Genomic DNA, 21,172 nt, shown 5'->3' on the forward strand with positions numbered 1-21,172 from the left:
TGATTGGTTGTATATTATTTAATGTCCCTCTTGAGAATTTTTCACTCATATGGAGGTGTCACCAATACCGGTGAAGGGCTGCAAAAGTTAGGCCTATGCTGGGCGCTTATAGCCATAGAGCAGGGAGGGATCTTTATCGTGCCACACCTGCTCGGTTTTTATGGTCTCATCAGAAGGACTGCCCCATTTAGTCGCCTCTTATGACAAGCAAAGGATACTGAGGATCTATTCTAACCTGGATCCCCACAGGATGTAATGTAAATGATGAATTAAGTTTGCAGAGATAGGAATTAATTAAGACACCATTTTTAGGTCACCTGAGTAAACTTTTTTTTTTTAATAATTTTTTTTTTTTTTTGGTGGCAATAATTTCTCTGAAATGTGAATTCCCGGTCTATCTCATCCCTCTTTCGATTCATGTAATCGTTCCACTGGCAGCCAAAAAGGAGGTCACAGAGTACGAATTTATAACGTCCACGAATACTCCCGAGACCATTCGGATGATCTCGAGAATAAGCAATGTCTTTGCGAACCAATCACACGCCGCAAACAACAAATTCATACTCTGTGACCTTTTTGGCTGCCAGTGGAAGAGATGATGCCCTGTCCGATCAATGCACGCAAGATTGTGTCAAATAAAAGAGATGAGATGGGTTTTTAATTGAAGAGACTTGTAGTATGACATCTCCCAGACCTGCCACTCGCCAAAATTCCTTAGGTAACTCTGCAATTACTCGGAAAATGTGCCTGAGACGGTAACCCCGTTTCTATGCCCCCGAGATCGAAGATATTTTTAATGTACTATAGTAGGTGAGATTAAGGAAATTCACACAAAGGTGACGCTATTGAATTGAAAATTTATGTACATGAACTTATATCGTCGAGTTACAGATCAAGTTGAATTTGGACTTTGATGACGTTTTTATCAAAGAGTTATGGACCTTGAACTTACTAATTAATGCTACAAAGCGGGACTCTTTTATGATGCTTGTCATGATACATGAACAATATCTAGTTTTCTTTCTTATATAGAGTTATGAATAAGTCCCTCAAGAGTATAGATTTCAGAAATTTATGATTACCAATTTCGCCAATGATGATCTACACTATTGGGTGGACTGAAAATGGTCTTAAAAGTGTTAAAAACCAATGGATCAGAAAAACTTATGTAAAATACTGAATCTAACAGGTTGGTCTCTTCACCTTGCTATAAGTTAGTCTCAACGCTTTTCAAAGCTCTTGGGAAGTCTTGACATTACACTTTTAATGGATTTGTTTGGTGACTTGTCATTTTATGATCATTGTTGTGGTATCTTATTATCTCTTGTAGAATATGAGAGTAAAACCTTACGACTGTTTTCTTTGATTATAGGTGCTCAGTTAGACGACATGGATATCTCGCCTGACACATCACCAAGTTCTCGGCCCTCCAGCTGTGCTGGTACCCCACAAATGGGGCCGGCCTCCACTCCCATTTCTCTCCCCACCCCAAACATGGCAGCGGGACATCATCCTAGTTCTACTCCCTCGTCCTCCACCCCCTTCATCTCAAGCATACCCCAGCTCATCACTCAGATCAGCGGGGGACAGAACAATCAAGAACTCACCAATAAAGGTAAGAAAGACATCCAGCATTCCTAGCAGAAATTTACGTAGCATGAATATTTCTTACTTAGAATTATCTACTTCATTTTACAAATACTAGCATTCTGAAATCAAATGCTTTGTTGACATATCGCAATCTGTATCCCCATCTGTTCTGTTTCTAATTGCAGCTTTACAGACTCTGCAGAAGCTTCAGGAAGTGATTAGTAGACAAATAGCCCAACAAACAAGTGAGTATTTTATGAAAATCTGTGGAAAGTAGTATTTCTTAGGTAGCAAATACGTTCAGAGACAGTAATCTGCAACAAGACTCCTAATCCTGATCTGTCCCATTAGAGTTATCTCTCTTTGTGTGAAACTGCTAAATGGTTTGAAGATCACATTTTAATCAAATCACCTGTAGAGACCACTCCCAAAATGTCACCTCTTGCCAATCAGCAAACGTGTTTTGTAAAAATTTGAAAGAAATCCATACTGTTTTTTTTTTTTTATGTACCGTATTTTGCTGAATATAATACGCAGTGGTGTTTAATACGCACCCCCCCACTTTGAGCCTAAAAGTTGGTGAAAAAACGCACTTCGGGTGTATAATACGCAGCAAAAATTTTGACCAAGCGGTAATCTTTATTTTATACTTGGTGTTAATTTTCACTTAATATTTTTGCAGAAATAATGAATTCTAAACAACGCACAATAATTTGCAAACTTTTTGAGATGAGGTCTACATCGCGGTAATCTTCAATAAGAATCTTCAGGGAAATATCAACCCGGACAAGCCTGTTCATTTCAGCAAAGCACGAGATTTTGTAGCATTAAAGTCTTAACTGACTCGATATTTCCTTTGTTGAAACTTAAAATCAATCAAATAGCCGATGTTATAAAAATAAAATTAAACAATTAAACTATCGCTTATTTTACTGTAATCAACACACCATGGTAGGTACAAAGATACAAATTATCAACTCCTCGTTAACTACGATGACTATTTAAAAAATGTGTGAAAAAAAATTTTGTTAGGTATTTCTTTACCCGGAGGGGGTATCTAACAAAAGCACAGTGTACATAACAATGGCTTCGTAAAACACACGCTTTTACGCAAGAATAGTTATTTCAAAGATTCAAATTAGTATTTCATTAAAAATTAGGCCTAGATTCATAAAACTTACAGTAAACCAACTTTTAGCAAGTGACAAAATTATTTTCCAACAATTTTAGCACGTGACAAGGCATGCTTTCAATAATGGCGGCATGCGATGTAATGAATAGTCAGATCCAATGCAATTTGATAGGCTGTTTGTTTCATGATAATTGAATTATTTAGATATTGTAAGTATATATATCACATTTTCTGCAATTTTACGTTTCTGTAGTAATTTTCTTGAGGTCGAATTTTTTAGTTAATAAATAGGTGAACGTGAAAAGGCGTACAGTATCCGAAGCCTTGGTCTTTGAGTGAAATATTACACTACTTAATCGCCGAGTTTCATCTGGAAAAAAAGGTCAAAAACCTATTGTGGTATATAATACGCACCCCTTTCTGGCACAAAAATATTCTCTTAAAAAAGTGCGTATTATATTCGGCAAAATACGGTAATTGACCAGAACAACTTCTTTTCTTGGTGAAGGTAACAAGGAGGATGTATTTTCTTGCTATAGAATATGATGTTATCATGAAAATTGTACGTCTGAGACTATCCAAGGTTTGAGGTAGAATAGGATCAGGCTCTTGTCATGGATTCACTGCTTTTAAAATGTATTGCTATTGAACAAGCAAATCTTTAGCTGAGAAACACAACTCTGAACAGCGAGATAGTTTGGGGTAGGTGAAGGGTCCTTTTCTCATGTGACTATTGATTAGCTTTAAATTCCCAAAAGCATGTGCCACTGAGTCTATGGCCTTTTAGAAAATTCCACCTTATAGTTAGTAGCAAAAAGTGGAGCCAGACGTGATTCTCTCAGGATTTATTGTACTTGAAGTGGATGTGAAAATATAAAATGAATACTATGAAATGTAAGACGGTGCTGATTCTCCGTAATCAGTGTTAATTATAAAATGTGATATCTGTTTATATTTTATTCACAGCCCGAGCTAGTACTTCTCATGCCCAGCATGTGTCTCTGTCCACAAGCACATCAGTGGCTACCCACACAACTTTGACCCGGTCATCTCAACACTCCACAGAGAATGCATACAACAGTGTCAACTCCCACTCCCAGATCCCACAAGTCTCCAGCCCCCATGTGTCTGCCAATCATGTCAGCCACGCCCCCTCCCCTGCATATACCTCTGCAAGTGGAGTGTACGGGAAACTGGGCCAGAGCCAACAGCAACACCAGTCACCTTACCATCAGCTGCATGTTGACACGAGTAATGGTCCGTACGTCATTGACTCTACGGCCGGACAGAGTCCAAGGTCTGACCATGGACAAAAATCATCTTGGTAAGAAGTGTTTTAAAATTTGATAGTGTTTTAGTTGTTATGAACCCCAAAGGGCTAGATTGAAAATAGCTTTTTCTGGCCCTGAAGTTCAGATATTCTTGGATATATTTGAAAATCAGTAATTTCCACATTGAATGAAAGTAAAATGGAGATATTTTCCCAAAACTGATTTCTTCTTTTTTTTTTTAAATGTTTTTATTATTTTGCATTTTCTATTATGTTTCAAAATTGTCAACTTTTTAATCCTTTGAATAGAAATCATGAACCAAATTTATATATTTCCAACATTAAAGGGGCATAGACACGATTTGAACTGAAAATTTTCAAATTTCATTTTCCCATTTTTGATGTTTACTGTTTACATGTAATGCTGATCTAAGGTATTTCTAATGGTCAGCAAAGGTTTGAATGCCATTTCTTGAGTCACAAGTGACATACAGCACTCAAAGTTATGTAAACAAGGCCTGTGCCATGTTTTTGTTTACATATAGATTGCTTAATAGAAAATGTCATGATTAAACAAAATGAAGTGTGACAAACACTAGAAACTGTTTAATAGAGTTCAGAATTAACTTGTTATTTGAAAAATGTTCTTTAAACTATACTTTTTCTAGTATGTTTAACCGATGTAAATGAAAACATGGCACAAGCCTTGTTTACATAGCAAAGAATTGCAAGTGCTGTATCTCACTTGTAACTTTACAACTGACATTCAAATTTTCAGCTCATATTATGTCCCTTTAAGACACTGTAAGTGATCGATGCTTGTGAAGAATAACAGGGCCTTGATAAGTCATATTTATATGAAAGTATCCTCAGGTAGTGCAGATTCAAGTGTGATCAAAGAATGACTGCAGTGGTTAGGGCCACAAAATAAATTAACCAACAGAACTGCTTTTGCTTTTTTATGCCCCCAAGATCGGGGGGGGGGGGGGGGGGGGGGGGGGGGGGGCATATATTGTTTTTGTCCTGTCTTGTCATTTTGTAATTCTGTCTGAAACTTTAACCTTGCTAATAACTTTTGAATAGTAAGTGATAGAGCTTTGATATTTCACATGAGTATTCCTTGTGACAAGACCTTTCCGTGGGTACCAACATTTTTGACACCTTGACCTTGGAGTTTGACCTACTTTTTGAAAACTTTAACCTTGCTAATACCTTTTGAACAGTAAGTGATAGAGCTTTGATATTTCACATGAGTATTCCTTGTGACAAGACCTTTCCGTGGGTACTAAACCTTTTGACCTTGGTATTTGACCTACTTTTGAAAATTTTTACATTGTTCATAACTTCTAAATGGTAAATATTAGAGCTTTCATCTTGCATATGAGCATTTCTTGTGACAAGATCTTTCTACTAGTACCAAAATGTTTGTCTTTGTGACCTTGGCCATCTTTTTGGAATTTGCCATTATCGGGGGCATTTGTGTTTCACAAACACATCTTGTTCATTTTTAGCTCACCTTAGCTGAAAGCTCAAGTGAGCTTTTTTGATCGCCTGTTGTCATCGTCTGTCTGTCTGTCTGTAAACTTTTTACGTTTTCTACTTCTTCTCCAGAACCACTGGGCCAATTTCAACCACACTTGGCCAAAAGCATCCTTGGATGAAGGGCTTTCAAATTTGTTCAAATGAAAGGCCATGTCCCTTTCAAAGGGGAGATTATCACAAAAATGCAAAAATAGGGTGGGGTCATTTAAAAATCTTCTTTTCAAGAACCACTGGGCCAGAAAAGCTGAAATTTACATGAAAGCTTTCTGACATAGTGCAGATTCAAGTTTGTTCAAATCATGACCCCAGGGGGTTAGATGGGGCCACAATAGGGGATCAAAGTTTTACATGCAAATAAATAGGGAAAATCTTTAAAATTCTTCTTCTCAAGAACCACTTAGCCAGAAAAGCTGATATTTACATGAAAGCTTCCTGACGTAATGCAGATTCAAGTTTGTAAAATTTATAGCCCCCGCGGTTATGATAGGGCCACAATAGGGGATAAAAAATTTACATACAAATATATAGGAAAAATCTTTTAAAATCTTCTTCTCAAGAACCAATGAGCTAGAAGAGCTGAGATTTACATGAAAGCTCCTGACATAGTGCAGATTCAAGTTTGTTCAAAGTATGGCCCCCGGGGGTAGATTGGGGTCACAATAGGGGATGAAAGTTTTACATACAAATATATATGGAAAGTCTTCAGATATGGGCCAAGGTGACTCAGGTGAGCGATGTGGCCCATTGGCCTCTTGTTTATTTAACTTATTTTAAAGCTTCACGAAAACCCCTTATATGTTGTACATATTTGGTACCCCATTTAGCAATCTATATCAGTTTCCTGTAATGGAAGAATGTTTTCGTTGAGTGTTCCATATTCTTGAATGATATTACGATATACCAGTATCTAGTTTTCACATCGCGATATATTATCGTCAGTGGAAATATTTCAATATAATGGTAATATCATTCAACATTACTGGGCATACAAATTCAAAATTTTGTGTGGGAATGTTGGTGGGGGGGATTTGTCAATCTTACCGCTGACCATGATTAGTTATTTTAGTCATATGTTATATTAGTCATTGATATGAAAGCATTCTGTTGTAGTACAGATTCGTCTTTAATCAATCCATGGCCCCTAGGCTGGGGGAGGGTAAAATTCAAAAGTTATACAGGAGGATATATGTCGGAAATTTTAATTCTTTTTAAGAAAGCAGAGCCACACGAGACTAAATGATATTAGAATGCAAACATTCCCAAGTTGTATAGATTGAATAGGCATCTGTATGTTTAGATTCGTGTTTGGTTAAGCCATGACCCCATTTGGTTTAGGTGGGGTCATAATATGGGTTCCGAATTATTTGTGGTGGGGGGGGGGGAATAAAGGTGGTTAAAATCTTCTGAGGAACAGGTTGACTTATGTGAGCATTGTGGCCCATGGGCTCTCCTGTTTCACCTATCATACCTTCCTTATTTTCAATAGTAAAAAAAACAAAATAAGTTTGATTTGGCAGGTAGATGTTTAGATGCAATCTGTCCTCCATATATTATATCTCTCTTACTTTTTCTTTTTTGTTTCCTTTGTAGCAAAAGTATGTACCTCTCTTGTGTTTTTATTTAATGTTTATTCTATTCACGATGCGTTACTAAAACGACTTATCATTTATTTATTGTACCTCGTGTACCACTAATTGATGGTGCGAGCGAAATAAATTACCTTGAAAGACATGTTCCTGTTTGACTGTGTATGGAATGTGTTTGTTACATGATTGAAGGAGTTTGGCTGACTCCCTGTTTGTTCCATTTTTCAGTGCTAGTCCTTCAAGTACAACCAGTTCACAAGATCTTCCAGTCGGGGTGGGGGATATTTCTGTGGCAGGGCTAAATCAGACAAACTCCCCAAATGTTTCATCGTCCTTGAGTCAGTACTATAATGAAAAGTTGATAGGTCACGTCACAGGCTGGCAAGGGGACCAGGCCGAGAGACAGGTTAGTGTAAATTAGGTGTCAACAAAAGTGTTTCTGGTTTCTATTTTTAGACTAGTCATTGTAAGTACTGTAAAACAGATCTCAACAAGAATAAACAAGATCAATTTTGTTGCGTAGACATTTTTGAATTATGGGAAAATCTCAATTTTCAAGGACGGTAATTAACTGCAGAAATGTTCAATATCTTGCATCCTCATTATCGATATAGTTGAATAAATTAATGTAAATTTGAAGGCTGTTGATATAGTGAGATTACATACTTTGACATTACTTTTCAGGCCCGCAGATACTGGGAGGAAGGCATTAGTGTGGGGAGCTTTCACTGTGGACAAGTGGGAGTAGAGCTTAAAAGGTCAAGGTCATTAGTGAGGCTGGCTGAAATTCAGTCTACACTTCATGAACAAAGGTCAGTAAATCTGTTCTGTTTTTCTTTGGATTTTGTGAAGTAAAATCAAAATTGTTACAGAGTTATCTCTCTTTATATTAATGTGTGTGTTCTTTCTTTTCAGAATTTTATTTTTATCAACACAAGTACATGAACTAGAAAGCATGAAAGCGCCAACTTTTTCATCTCATTCATTCAGTGCATCACAGTAGAAGAGTTCTTCATGTTGTCCCAGATGCTTGCACTGTTTTTGTCTCTTCTGTGATCGATGGGGGAAGGGGACAGGACAGAGAATTTTTTTTCTTGTGTTAGCTTTAATAGCTGTACTTGTGAGCCCTTCTTATCAACCATTGCCAAATATTTCTGTTCTGTTAACATTTCATAAAAGTAAAAAAAAAAAAACAGTAGAGAGACTGCAGTTTTTAATTCCTATAAAGAGAAATTGATGTTAGTTCTGACTAGTAAAATTATATGAGATAACTTTTGACAGACATTTTTGACAATTTATCCTTTGGTTTCTATTTTCTTATATATTAAGACCTGTAGAACAACACTGGTGATTTCAATGTTGAAGCATGTATGCAATTTATATTCTCATCTAGAGAAGATTTTAATCAGCACAGTATCTATCAAACTTCCAAAAAACCAGAATTGTTGAAACCAAGATTGTTGAAACTAGAAATGGTGAAGATTAAGAGAGGTTAATTCTTGGTTGTGAGTTATATAGATATGTGCATTTCACAGAAATAGATGTGTAACGAAAGTAACACGCGAACTAAGTATTTTATTTAGGAATTCAGAATAGGAAAGTGGTAGAAGATTATTGAAAATATGTTGAAAAGTGCTGTGTATGATTTGTATATAGGTAAATTAAGAAGTTTTATGGTACATGATGGCATGCTATATTGAGAAGTTCTTCAACACAGAATCCACAATGAGAATTGTATATCCATTTATCACACCAAGCAATAGAACAAACAGGATCTTTGCAATATTTTTGTACTGTGCAGAAGTGCATGGGTTATTTGAACACATAATAGTAGAGAAAATATTTGTCATTGTTAAGGAAGGCATCTTTAGAGATGTTTTTTGTTGATGAACTGGCACTCTATATATTACAAATTTGTAGCATACCACTTTACTTTTTATGTCAAATTCTTTAATGCTCTTTTTAACCTATCTTGAAATTTAAAAAAAAAATCTGAAGTGGAAAAAAAATTAAAATATGAATTGAAACCTTAATACCTTCAGGAGGGGTGATGTAGACTTGTATGTGGTACAGACACCAGCTTTTGTACTGTAATCCTGGGACCAGGCCATGTGTGGTCAAATCATTTGTCTGTGGCTGTTTTCTGGTATTTTTTTCTTAAACTGTGGAGGAGACTTAAGAAATATTTATGTCTGAGTGTGTAGCTTTCTGAGAGTATATTGGTGCAAGTGTATGATTGTATAGAGCATTGATTGAGGCAAATTTAAGGGTAGAGGTGTGTGTATGTGTGTTAGCTAGAGCATTGATTGCTTTGCATGGTCATAATTGAGTGGTTGGGATTAATCTGTATAATATTTTTTTTATCTCTGACAAAACCAAGGTAACATTTATTGTTCAATTCACATCCAATTGTCTTCTATTTTTTTCATTATCTGTTGTAATGAAGACTTTTATCAGAACTTCAAAATTACTTGTATTTTTCAGCATTCTTGTGCAAATTACTTTTGTTCAATTATTAAAATAATGTAAACATATATATATTTTTATACTCTTTTTTTTTTAGCCTTGATTTTTGACAGATCAGTGGCTTGTGACTGACTAGGTCTGATAGGACTGAATTGAGAATCCAAGGGTGTTTTAATATCATTGATGTATGTAGAGTCTGTGAGAGAGGTGTCAATGGACACAATGCTTCTGTGTATAAAATTGTTATTGGTATTTCACTAAGCCGCTGTGTTGTCCTGTTGGTAATCATGTGAGATCCCTGGGTTTTCAATTTCTGAGACTTTTTGGTCATTATGTACTTGTCCAGGACACCAGAGCGGCTTCTCCAATGAGAGTTTAAACTGTAGATAATGTTTAAAGTATCTGTTAAATAAAACTATGAATTCAGACAAGAGTTTTTTTTTTTGGAATGTGCATTGGCATCAACATATTGTATTTGCTAGAATTGGGCATACCCAGTGAACTAAATACTCGTGTTTTAATCGGTACGCTTGCTCTAGACGCTAAGGATTAGTAGATTATGTACATGATAATAAGGTTCTTTATAACTTCCTCTGAAAATATTTCTCATCGTTGAACATGGTAGTATGATGCAAAGTGTTGATTACCATGTGTAGGTTTTGAGAAGGTCCCCGACATTCAGGTAGCGTCACGCTTGAGATCCAGGGGGCTCTTAGTCAACAGGTGAAAGTAATGTCCGGCCCAGTGACACATCGACTCTCTTCTGTAAAGAAACTTATTCAGTGTCATTAGATTGTTCCCTTGTTCAGGAATTAAAATTATCTGATCTAAAGGTAAGCATTTAGTGCACATCATATTGTCTTCTCTCTTCGTTTTTTAAATGTATTCTATAAAAACCGAGCTGAAGAATTTTTAGCAAGATGGATAGTAAATTCATTTTATGTCTCATTACCATAAGATCAGAGCTATAAAGATAAAAACGACCTTGTCGGAGTAATCCATCTTTGTTTTAGATGGGCAGTAATGATTTTATTAGCGATCTTCAGTTTGACATGTCAAGTATACTGAATTTGTGTGTACCTTGTATTTGCAATCGACTTGTAGTCCACAACTTTTAATTTGACATTCTTCTATCAATTAAGTTTTTGCTGCACACATTGGTGGTATAGACCTTTACATGGTGTATGAAACGCTTAATATAGAGATTTAAATTAACGGACGGGTAATCTGTACTATTCATCAGGTTGTCCTAAGTCATACAGCACACTAGAGGTTGACACCTGTAACGGGCGATTCGCATATATCCAGCACCTTGTTATTTCATTACTACAGGGTTACCCCGTCAGACGGAAACACACACATAACTCAGCAGGGCCTCAGGTGCCAAACTAGGAAAATAAAACATTTTATGGCGTTTATCTCAGAACTAACCTTTTCTCAAGATACCATTGTCTGACCTCATACAACCTAAAGCCAAATATGGCGATTAGCGGATTAACGTAACCAAACACAACACGGCTTATGGTGCTGTGGGAGGGACGAGACTCTCTCATGGCTTGGTCGTTGGGCTGGACGCTTCTTATAGTGTGTCGTGATCCCGACATGAGATAAACTCCTGGCGGACGACCATCTGACGAAACGATTATCATCCATCACAGGATTACTCTAGACAATGGATCGCTCTCTGTTCTTAAAACTTTGTTGTTTTATATATATGTATTTGATTTTCTTCTGTCTAAATTGGTAAAATAAAGTAGATGTATCTCTCTTAGAACGAGTGAATGACTGCCACAAATATTTAACAAATGCTATGCATGTATAAATATTTAATTTCATTCAAGTGTGTGTCATTTTGGAAGACACAGGTATGTTTTGAATAATAGAATAAAACAGGTTTATATTTGGCAATGTTTGGCATAATTGGGTATGCAGTATTCTCTTTTTCACTTCAGAATGAATCTTGTTCTTCATTTATAATGATTGGTTCCTATGTGTGTTACACCATGAGTTTAGTTGAAATTCAATTTCAGTTTGTTTAATGACTTATTTCCCGTGCTTTGATCAAACGCCCTTCTCTGTTTACAAATCGTTTAAATAAAATGAACCGAGTTTTGTTGCCCACCGTAAATTGCCTCTTTTGCTTTTCTGTTGACGGTCTCGGTGCAAGGACGTCGATAAAGCACAAAATGGCAGGGAACAGTTGGACGCTAATTTCATCCTTTGATCAATCCACATATTTCATATTTGTGACTGACAATACGTACCGTCCCATTAACACTGGGAACTAATGATTAATTAATAGACAGGCAGTATCAGCTCTACCCAAGCGAACTATGTGTGTTTTTCTTCGTTGGTCCCAAAGCCTTCGATTGTCTACAAGGATCTGGTCCTCTGTCACAAAGTTTTGGTCTCCATTTTGTGCTTAGGGGAGTGTAACCTTTATTCTGGGGACCCTCTTTTTTTCTTTTCTTTTTTATCAAACTTCTGCTCGACAACAATATCTGACGGCGGTTTCAATTCTGTCTTATACTCACGTGATGATGGTTCCGCTAAATTTAAAACACAGATAACGGTGTCCATTAATGAATTACTTGTTGAACTCCCCCGACAGAAAAGCTTCTAATGAAATAAGCTATCTCGTATCGATGATCAAGTAGTCCCCGTGTTGGAATCGACACACAAAACAATAGAGCTGCATATAGCATGTCGAATTAAATCATAAAATACATTATTTGATGTCTCGTTCAATAGTACGACCAATCATAGAACTGGCGCTCTAAACCCTTACATGAAACCAGATACTTCTGTCAACATGTTTCTATTCATCTCCAACAAAACTGCTCTGCTGCAAATCGTAAAATTAGGTCGTTTTTGAAATTCGAAGTAATGTACATTATGAGTACATACTTTATTGTAAAGACTCAAAAACGACCCGAGAAATCTGTCGTTTATTGAGCAATCGTTTAATGTGATAAATGATAGGAAAGAGAGCTACAGGTTTTAACTGTAACTTCGCTCTATGCTTAAAGACCGAAATAAATAGCTGTGAATAGTGAAATATTACAGGAAGGATTAGACCAAGAAAGGATTTAATAGGCTTTTCAGTTTTCTATAAGGACGGCTAATACCCACCAAAACACAGGGCTCATGGTATGGTATGTATATAACGTCTAGAGTGAAAAGGTCGAACGTTCCGTAGTTCCTTTGATTGCCTTACCCGTGACCCGTCTGGATTGAGTCAATTAATACAGGTGAGTAATTGCACCTTTTGTTCCGTCTGGATCACTGTTTATGATCCTCCAGTTAGATACTGCTGCATTTCTAGTTCCCCAAAAATGTCCTAATTTATTCCGTTTGCATCTATGACATTCTTTACCAACCTTCCTGCTTTTGTAAAACTAATGCGCTGCATGTTGTTCCGGATAAATCTCGTGCTACGTGAACTTGTAAATTTCACTATGAGCATTGGTTTTCAAATAGATTACGGAATGCAGATCATTGATAGTCCGAAGATGACAATTATAGCCACTCGGTCATTTCCATTCTTCGGAAGACCGAGTGCCGACGATAAATGGTATCTTTGACGCTTGGTGTCGCTGCGATCTCACGTGCCAAGAGGAAGTACAAATTAAGGGGCGATATTTGTGGTTCACAGAGGTTGTTAAACTGGGGTGACACAGCAGCCCTATCATAAGATACCTCAGTTGTTATTGACTTGCAGGTGTGGCCCATCATGGTACTGGACCTGGGACATTTACATAAACCTCCTACAAGTGATCGATTCATGTCTTGATACTTGATTATTATTGTTGTCTGATCACAACCAATCGATCCCAACAGGAATTATGACAAATTGCAGCATGACAAACAAACACTGCCTGGGAACTGTCACTTTGTGACGGTGGGCTGGAGTACAATTTCAGAGATGACGTCACCACTATAGCTAGTGTATTGTTGGTTTCAGAGGCAAAGGAAGCTGCCTTTCTCCGCCATTGTTCTGTCAGGCCTACGACAAACACCAAAAGTCATCTAAACCTGTTTGCAGAATTTCTGTCGATATTACCAAAAGTCATCTAAACCTGTTTGCAGAATTTCTGTCGACATTACTCTTCTCTTTTGATAAAGTAATCATGCGTGTATTATAAATCTGAAACCATTCATGGCACGATTTAAATTTTGATAAACTGTCTTTAAAAAGACGAAACTGTGTAAAAACATTTATCTATTAGATTGGAATGTGGGAATTACATTGAGCGTAATCCTCGAAAACCTTTTCCAATACACAAACACCTTCTTATACCAATGTATTAGTTTTTCTCAGTGAAAGCTTTGATTAAGATTTAACCATAAATGTTTGGACATATATACTATACGGTCGGTTTCTATACAAATAAGGGTTTAAGGAGATATTTATCGTTGACTAACACGCATGTTTAATATACGAAGTCGACGTTTTAATAAACTGCCCTTGCATGTATGGCAAAAATCAAAATGCTACTTAAAAATGTCGGCAAAGATTAAAGCCAGTAATTCTTAAGATTGCTATATTTATCTTTTAGATTTTTTTTTTTTTTTTTTTTTATAATTAGTGCAGAATTATTATCAAATAAAACGCAAAGCATGGCTTACGTTTTCTACATCAATGATTCAGGCCCTTTTTTCAAACTGATGTTTCCCATGACTCAAAAGATAAAATATGGATTCCTTACCCGTCAGCAAATCTTCTACGAGATGCAGTGATGTGGACAGGGTCTCTTCAAAGTGTTCGATGGGATTTACTCATTCCGAAGATATCATATCCATTACTGCATTGTAATAAGATGTATGTACAGGTGCTGGGGGGAAGCTGCTTTGCCGAAAACGAAAGTTTTAGAAAGAGTTTATTTTATAACGAAGCACGTTTATCTAGAGATGAGAAATGTTTGTACGATAAAGAAATTTTTAATCTTCCTTTCCTTCACTTTAAATAGTTGTAAATTTCAAATCTATCGTGAAATTGTATATAAAGGAAAGAGGAAAAATGTTTTTCGAAGAAATGTATAAGAGGGCGACACGGTATAAATTCCCAGTAATAGTAGGTGCGATGTCCGGGCCCATAAGTGTATCGCCTTACTCATTATAAACCAACTACTGCTTTCTTTCCACTTATCTGACCAGATTATGAACACATTTTCCATGTCATCCATTCCCAGGGACACAAAGAATTTGTGTTTTAGTGTCACAAGCCCCCATGGTGTTTGGCCTGGCCAGTGCGTAGGTTCCATTTTTATTCAGTTTTATTTATGGGTTTTGTCAGCATATACACTGTATTTACAACCAGTTCCACAGCTCCTCAACATTGATTCATCATTCTTTTAAATTTTATCGCGGTATCTCATGTATCGTTTGAAATTAGGGGTTAATTTCTGCAACATTTGAGATTCCATTCAGTCCACAAGTTTATGAATATTCTAATGTGGCTGGACGAGTTTTGGATGCTGGTTTCTAATCAAGGTGCGTTTGAAGATGTTGAATCTTTCACAAGGGCTTTCACAAAGGCGTCAGGCCTGCTATTCATCAGACCCACGATTTGGAGGTTCTGTTCTTTGCCTTTCATATCAAGTACACTCAAATCCTCTCTATTTCGTCATAGTATCATTTTTAATTGTCAAGGTAAATGTCTTAATTCTTCCTGGAGGGTCCTATATAATAGAGATAGGTTGTTGTCAATTGACCATGACGGGGGTAAAGGCCATATCTCCCCAGTCTTCTTCACGGGATCAGTACAGAGAAGACGATATGTACGCTACATTAAAATTTACATAATATTGCCCGGAGGTCGATAATAGAAAACCGCTGTTGTTTTTTTATTCTGTCAAGGAATGCACGAGTTATTGTTTATTACGTGTTTACGAGTTTTATGACATATTTGTGTAATTATGTCTCTTCGAGTATATCATTAAAGGCTTTGGTCATATTGTTGTAGTAAAGGTCGCTTCGATTTAAAGGAAGATATGCTGTGATGGCAACCTTTTTCTCTTCAAAATCTCTCAGTGGCTAAGGAATATATATATTTATGACTAATAAAAATATTTATTTTGTACAAAAACAAGAGAAACCTAATACGACTACGTTAGATAACGGCTTTCATTGTACAGAAATATATAAGGAAGAATTATTGTCTTGCACTGACACAATAATTATTTAATCATCAAAATTACATATTCATGTGCCTGCTTTGAGGTTAAAAAGTGTGTGAAATAATTTTTAAAATACTGTGTTATTACTGAAATATACAATATAGAGCAATTTTCATTGAATAAAATTTTTGGTAACTGATTAATGCTTCTTTAAGTTTTTTAAATCTAATATTCTAAACTTGCAGGAGGGATTTTAGACTTCAACAATGTCCGTGGTGTGACTGTCCATTTTCTTCTGTTACGGTTTATCGTCAGTCAGAGTCTCGTGTTCACGCTGTTTTTATCAACTGAATGGTTTTTTGTGCAGTGTAGGGTATATCACCACTTGCCATCAGGTCTTATTTGTTTACAAAACAAACAACACTTGGCACATACGACAGATGATAGTTTATTCAACCTTAGAATGACATAACAAAGTTAGAACCGTGACCATTCTCTAGTATATATTTTAAACAAAAAATCTGATCTTAAAAACACGCATTTCTTTAGACGCAAAACCCCATGACAGCCAAGGGCGATGAGAAAAAAGCTTATACACCAATATTCAGGATTTAAGATGTTCAACCTCTAATGAAGCTCTATTCATGCAGACCCATAGAGCCTTAACTTGAAACGACCCTGTGTGAAGTTCGTTGACGTAACTCTGATAAATATTTGTCCAGTGACATCCTACCTGCTATCGTTATCGATGTCCGTTTCACGTTCGTGTTGTCTGCAAATCGCGGGATCCGCCTGCTCTGTAAACCATAGCAAAGATAATATATCTGCACATTGTCATAACAACGCCCTAAATGGTCACATTACTATATATACGGAAGTTTTTATCTCTATATTGTATGCTAACAATATTGTATTCTTAGTACAATCATTTCAAATATGGATTGATTTGCTTATCTATATATAATCACATAAATTGATTAACAGAATTAATTACACAAAATATAGATATCAATTAAAAATTGAAGAAGGAAAAAAAAAACCTCTGACATGTGATATTGCAGGTAACATTGTGATACGGAAGCAGGCAATTCCTTTGATCTTCCGCGCATGCGTGTAAATTTACCTGTTTACATTTCTTGTCATATTAAGATGACTGTGTAGTGAGTTTCGCATATTTTCTTTTTTCGGAACAGATTTTTTCCAGTCATGGCGTCCCACCGGGATCCGGGAGGGACCCAGAAGCTGCTACAGATCCTCAGAGATAAACAGGTAAGACGGTCAAATGAAAAACGACAATTTAGCCTACAGGTGTGCACATCAAGTGCAAAAAAGATATCCATTTAAATTGCCGGTCTATAAATATCTTACCTGTCTTAATACAGACATGACAAGGAGTTCCCTGACGATATGAAAATTCCGCGAGTATTTTTCTATGAAAAGAGAATTCATTCATTGACATACATTGTTGATATGATAGGTATGCATTGGCTATTGACACGATCCCTATCAGAAATCGATCATTCTACTTTAGGGAGCCCATGCGGGACAGCATGACTTTTTGTTTGGTTTTTTAAAATTTACATTGCCTCGAACCACCCACATGTCCAAGAAGCTCGCTCTTGAAATTATGGCACGACTTTGTCACCCAAGTTCAACAGAGACCGAAAGTTTTGTCGATTTTGTGTTATATTTAGGTCACTGTAATCGATAAGTGGGTCAGTATTTAACAGGTAAATGAAAGTGTAATGGCGTATTGAGGATTAGCGTTACAAACTGTGCAAAAGACCCCCCAAATTCCATAGATATGTTGACTCTACCTTCTACAAATGTTGACATCTTGGTCTCCTGTTTCAAAATATTCACGCCATGTTCCAGTCTTTGATATTATTGGCACACTCAGAATCTTTCTACATTTTTCTGGAATATAAGAGGAACAACAAACACAGTCTGTACAAACTGTTCTGTCTTAGGAAGACAATGTAAAAACAAACCTAGCCATTAAATAGACACATAGTTGCATATTGTTGACAATGCGAAAGTTGGTATTGTGTGTAAACATTGGTGTCACTAGTAATGAACTTTTAACAGATGACTTCAGAGTAAAGTTACACAGTGTATTAGAGAGATGATCAGCTGCAGATGGTGGACAATATTTGAATTTTTATAATAGACAGTGGTTGTTATGGTGGACAGTAGTTTTGAGAAACTGTGGTGAAAAGAAATCAAATAGCAGACAAATTATTGTAGAGTCATCAACAAACTATTCGATCTATAGCATAGACAAATTATTATAGATTGTACAAGGATAGTGGAATCTAGCTATTCAGTCTTTGGTGAATATACATTTATACACAGTAGATATTGAAGTTATGTTATTCATTTGTGGTAAACAAATGGTTGAAGATACACTGGAGTCTAGCTATACATTTTGTGGTAAACAAATGGTTGAAGATACACTGGAGTCTAGCTATACATTTTGTGGTAAACAAATGGTTGAAGATACACTGGAGTCTAGCTATACATTTTGTTGTAAACAAATGGTTGAAGTTACACTGGAGTCTAGCTATACATTTTGTGGTAAACAAATGGTTGTAGACAGTGGAAAGTGGAGTTTAGCTCTTCATTTTGTGGTAGACAGATGGTTGTAGACAGCGTAGAGTGGAGTTGCTATCATATGATAGACGGTGGAGAGTGGATTTGTTATCCCGTTGTAGACAGATGGTTGTAGATAGTGTACTTTGGAGTCTAGCTATTTATTTTGTGGTAGACGAATGATTGTGGAGAGTGGAGTTGTTACCCTGTGGTAGATAGATGGTTGTAGACAGTGGAGAGTGAAATTGCTATCCTGTGGTAGACAGGTGGTTGTAGACAGCGTAGAATGGAGTTGCTATCATATGATAGACGGTGGAGAGTGGATTTGTTATCCCGTTGTAGACAGATGGTTGTAGATAGTGTACTTTGGAGTCTAGCTATTTATTTTGTGGTAGACGAATGATTGTGGAGAGTGGAGTTGTTACCCTGTGGTAGATAGATGGTTGTAGACAGTGGAGAGTGAAATTGCTATCCTGTGGTAGACAGGTGGTTGTAGACAGCGGAGAGTGGGGTTGTTATCATGTGGTAGACAGGTGGTTGTAGACAGCGGAGAGTGGGGTTGTTATCATGTGGTAGACAGGTGGTTGAAGACAGCGGAGAGTGGGGTTGTTATCATGTGGTAGACAGGTGGTTGTAGACAGTGGAGAGTGGGGTTGTTATCATGTGGTAGACAGGTGGTTGTAGATAGCGGAGAGTGGGGTTGTTATCATGTGGTAGACAGGTGGTTGTAGACAGCGGAGAGTGGGGTTGTTATCATGTGGTAGACAGGTGGTTGTAGACAGCGGAGAGTGGGGTTGTTATCATGTGGTAGACAGGTGGTTGTAGACAGCGGAGAGTGGGGTTGTTATCATGTGGTAGACAGGTGGTTGTAGACAGTGGAGAGTGGGGTTGTTATCATGTGGTAGACAGATAGTGGAGAGTGGGGTTGCTATCCTGTGGTAGACACACGGTTACAGTATGTTAACAATAGGCTATGTACAATGACATGGGAGGACAAAAAAATCCTCATATCACAGAACGTGAATCACTGTCCGAGGTCACGTGGGTCATACAATGTTATCAATCTCACAAATCTTAATGATAAAGGACAAACACAACGCTTTATAAGGGAGTTTAATTAATTGAAGACACTATCAGCGACTATGGTAAACGAGATACCATCAGTCCAGAAGCATATTTGTTGTTTAGAGGAATTTGCGATTTAGAGCCCACGGTTATTTATCGACTAACCATGTAATTTGTCTGCGGTCTGCAGAAATATTGGAAAATTACCTGAAAAGGATATCATGCTTTATATTGATTACTTCCTATAAAATAGCATTGTAACCAGAATTGGGGGGGGGGGGTTGCGGGGGGAGGGGGGGTGGTCAATGTGTATTACCAAAGTGAGTACGAATATGTTATGATAACTTGCAATAAATTGCTTGTTGATTTACGCCTATAGATCCGAGTTCGACTCCTGGAGGAGGTAAGTGTTTGATGTTTGGAGAGCTTCACCATCAGTTCCCATTTCTGGGCAGTTGTCACGTGTGTTTGATTTGCTAGGCGAGAGATGCACAACTAGTTCAAACCATATAACATTTAATTCTCAAATCTACCTCATGGGTAAACAAAGACAGAATCAATTTATGATTAATGGCAGGGCAGTGAAATGTTTGAGGCAGATGGTAGCGTGTGTTTTGTGTAATTCGTAGTAGGCTGCAGTAGTTACAAATATATTTTAAACCATTATTTTAACGTTTTTGTCTATTCTGAAACATGTCATGTTATGTACGTTGAAAAGTTTTACAATACAGTAATCTAGTTCTAGCAATCGATTTCCTATTGATATGAACACTTTCAATATTGAAGCATTCTTACCTTTTGATTTAATTTTAGAAACATCTCCAAGATACCCCCTTTAGCAGTAACTACATCGGGGTTCAGCAGGCGCTTGACAAAACCAAAGACAAAACCAGGGAAGTCAAGAGTCTAAAACGGAAGGTGGAAGAGGCCAAACGATCAAAGGTAACGTCAAGTCAGGTCATCTCACTACTGAAAGGTGACGTCAATCCTGGTGATCTAATTACTCAAGGGATGACGTCAATCCTGGTGATTTTTTCACTACTCACAATAAGAACTCGCAATATGACTTCGTAGTGGGTTTTTTATTCGCTGTACAAAATCGTTTTCTCTTCTTTCATTTTGCTTTAGTTTTCAAAGTACGTAATGGAAAATATGATCCTCTATTGAAACAAAAAGGAAACAAAGGCTTGCGTATACAGACATGTCAAGCTCTGATTGTCCGTTCCTGGCTAACAGTACGGCACAATGTCTCTGCCAAGAGTGAACCCAACCAACCGAAATTCCCATTTGGTATATCTCCCACCGCCTGTTTTGATATGGAATTTGTGCTGAGGTCTATCTTTTATTACCCAACTCTTAACATTAATGTAGTCATTCCAATCAAATAAACTCAAACACTACATGTAGATAGCTATTTCGTGTTCTTTAACCCCAATCAATGTATAGAACCTTGCTTCAATATTTGTGTTGGTAGGTCTGGTAGAGTTCCAAGCCGTTGTAAATCTAGCTATCGACATTTTAAAAACGAAGTTTCATTAAGAATTCATGCGACGGTTCGTGTCTGTGTGTAGTTGTAGCTGATGTACGGATCTTGACATGGCTAACCGGCTTAGGTTTTGGGTAAGTTTGTCTCTCCACGCGTAGCTGCTGAGTACGTTTTAGGACCATCGTTGTTAGTTTTTGGTCAGGTGCCTTTGTTTTCACATTATGCACGATATAATCTAAACATTTAGCACAAAAAGGCAAATGATCTCTTTTTAAGATTTCGATAAGATCTTGTATATGAAGATGAGGTGTCGTTTTACATGAT

At 37.0% G+C, this 21,172-nt stretch overlaps 2 protein-coding genes and 1 long non-coding RNA gene across 22 annotated transcripts in view; 2 read left to right on the top strand and 1 right to left on the bottom strand.

Moving 5' to 3' along the window:
• LOC125678352 (WW domain-containing adapter protein with coiled-coil-like) overlaps window positions 1-10,014 on the top strand; it is a 50,581-nt gene extending 40,567 nt beyond the window's left edge. For all 4 annotated transcript variants that reach the window (XM_056155335.1, XM_056155337.1, XM_048916772.2 and 1 more), the window contains exons 8-13: window positions 1,373-1,615; window positions 1,776-1,835; window positions 3,689-4,046; window positions 7,349-7,526; window positions 7,805-7,932; window positions 8,036-10,014. In XM_056155335.1, coding sequence (XP_056011310.1) covers window positions 1,373-1,615; window positions 1,776-1,835; window positions 3,689-4,046; window positions 7,349-7,526; window positions 7,805-7,932; window positions 8,036-8,123 — 1,055 coding nt within the window. In that variant the 3' untranslated portion in view covers window positions 8,124-10,014. The remainder of the gene's footprint in view (window positions 1-1,372; window positions 1,616-1,775; window positions 1,836-3,688; window positions 4,047-7,348; window positions 7,527-7,804; window positions 7,933-8,035) is intronic.
• On the bottom strand, window positions 9,661-20,357 carry LOC125678365 (uncharacterized). Of its 4 annotated transcripts, XR_008800231.1 has the most exons (4): window positions 20,158-20,357; window positions 17,523-17,622; window positions 14,296-17,135; window positions 9,661-10,349 (listed from the first exon to the last, which is right to left on the bottom strand). It is a non-coding gene; the product is annotated as an uncharacterized LOC125678365 (long non-coding RNA). The 4 variants fall into 4 exon arrangements; XR_008800233.1 differs by having other exon boundaries at window positions 9,661-16,502; window positions 16,829-17,622; XR_008800230.1 differs by having other exon boundaries at window positions 14,296-17,622.
• LOC125678346 (dystonin-like) overlaps window positions 16,813-21,172 on the top strand; it is a 37,718-nt gene continuing 33,358 nt past the window's right edge. For all 14 annotated transcript variants that reach the window (XM_056155323.1, XM_056155328.1, XM_056155329.1 and 11 more), the window contains exons 1-2: window positions 16,813-16,974; window positions 20,176-20,304. In XM_056155323.1, the coding sequence (XP_056011298.1) occupies window positions 16,912-16,974; window positions 20,176-20,304 (192 nt within the window). In that variant the 5' untranslated portion in view covers window positions 16,813-16,911. The remainder of the gene's footprint in view (window positions 16,975-20,175; window positions 20,305-21,172) is intronic.

This window comes from Ostrea edulis, chromosome 2, assembly GCF_947568905.1.
Source record: "Ostrea edulis chromosome 2, xbOstEdul1.1, whole genome shotgun sequence".
In the NCBI taxonomy this organism is placed as follows: Eukaryota; Metazoa; Mollusca; class Bivalvia; order Ostreida; family Ostreidae; genus Ostrea; species Ostrea edulis.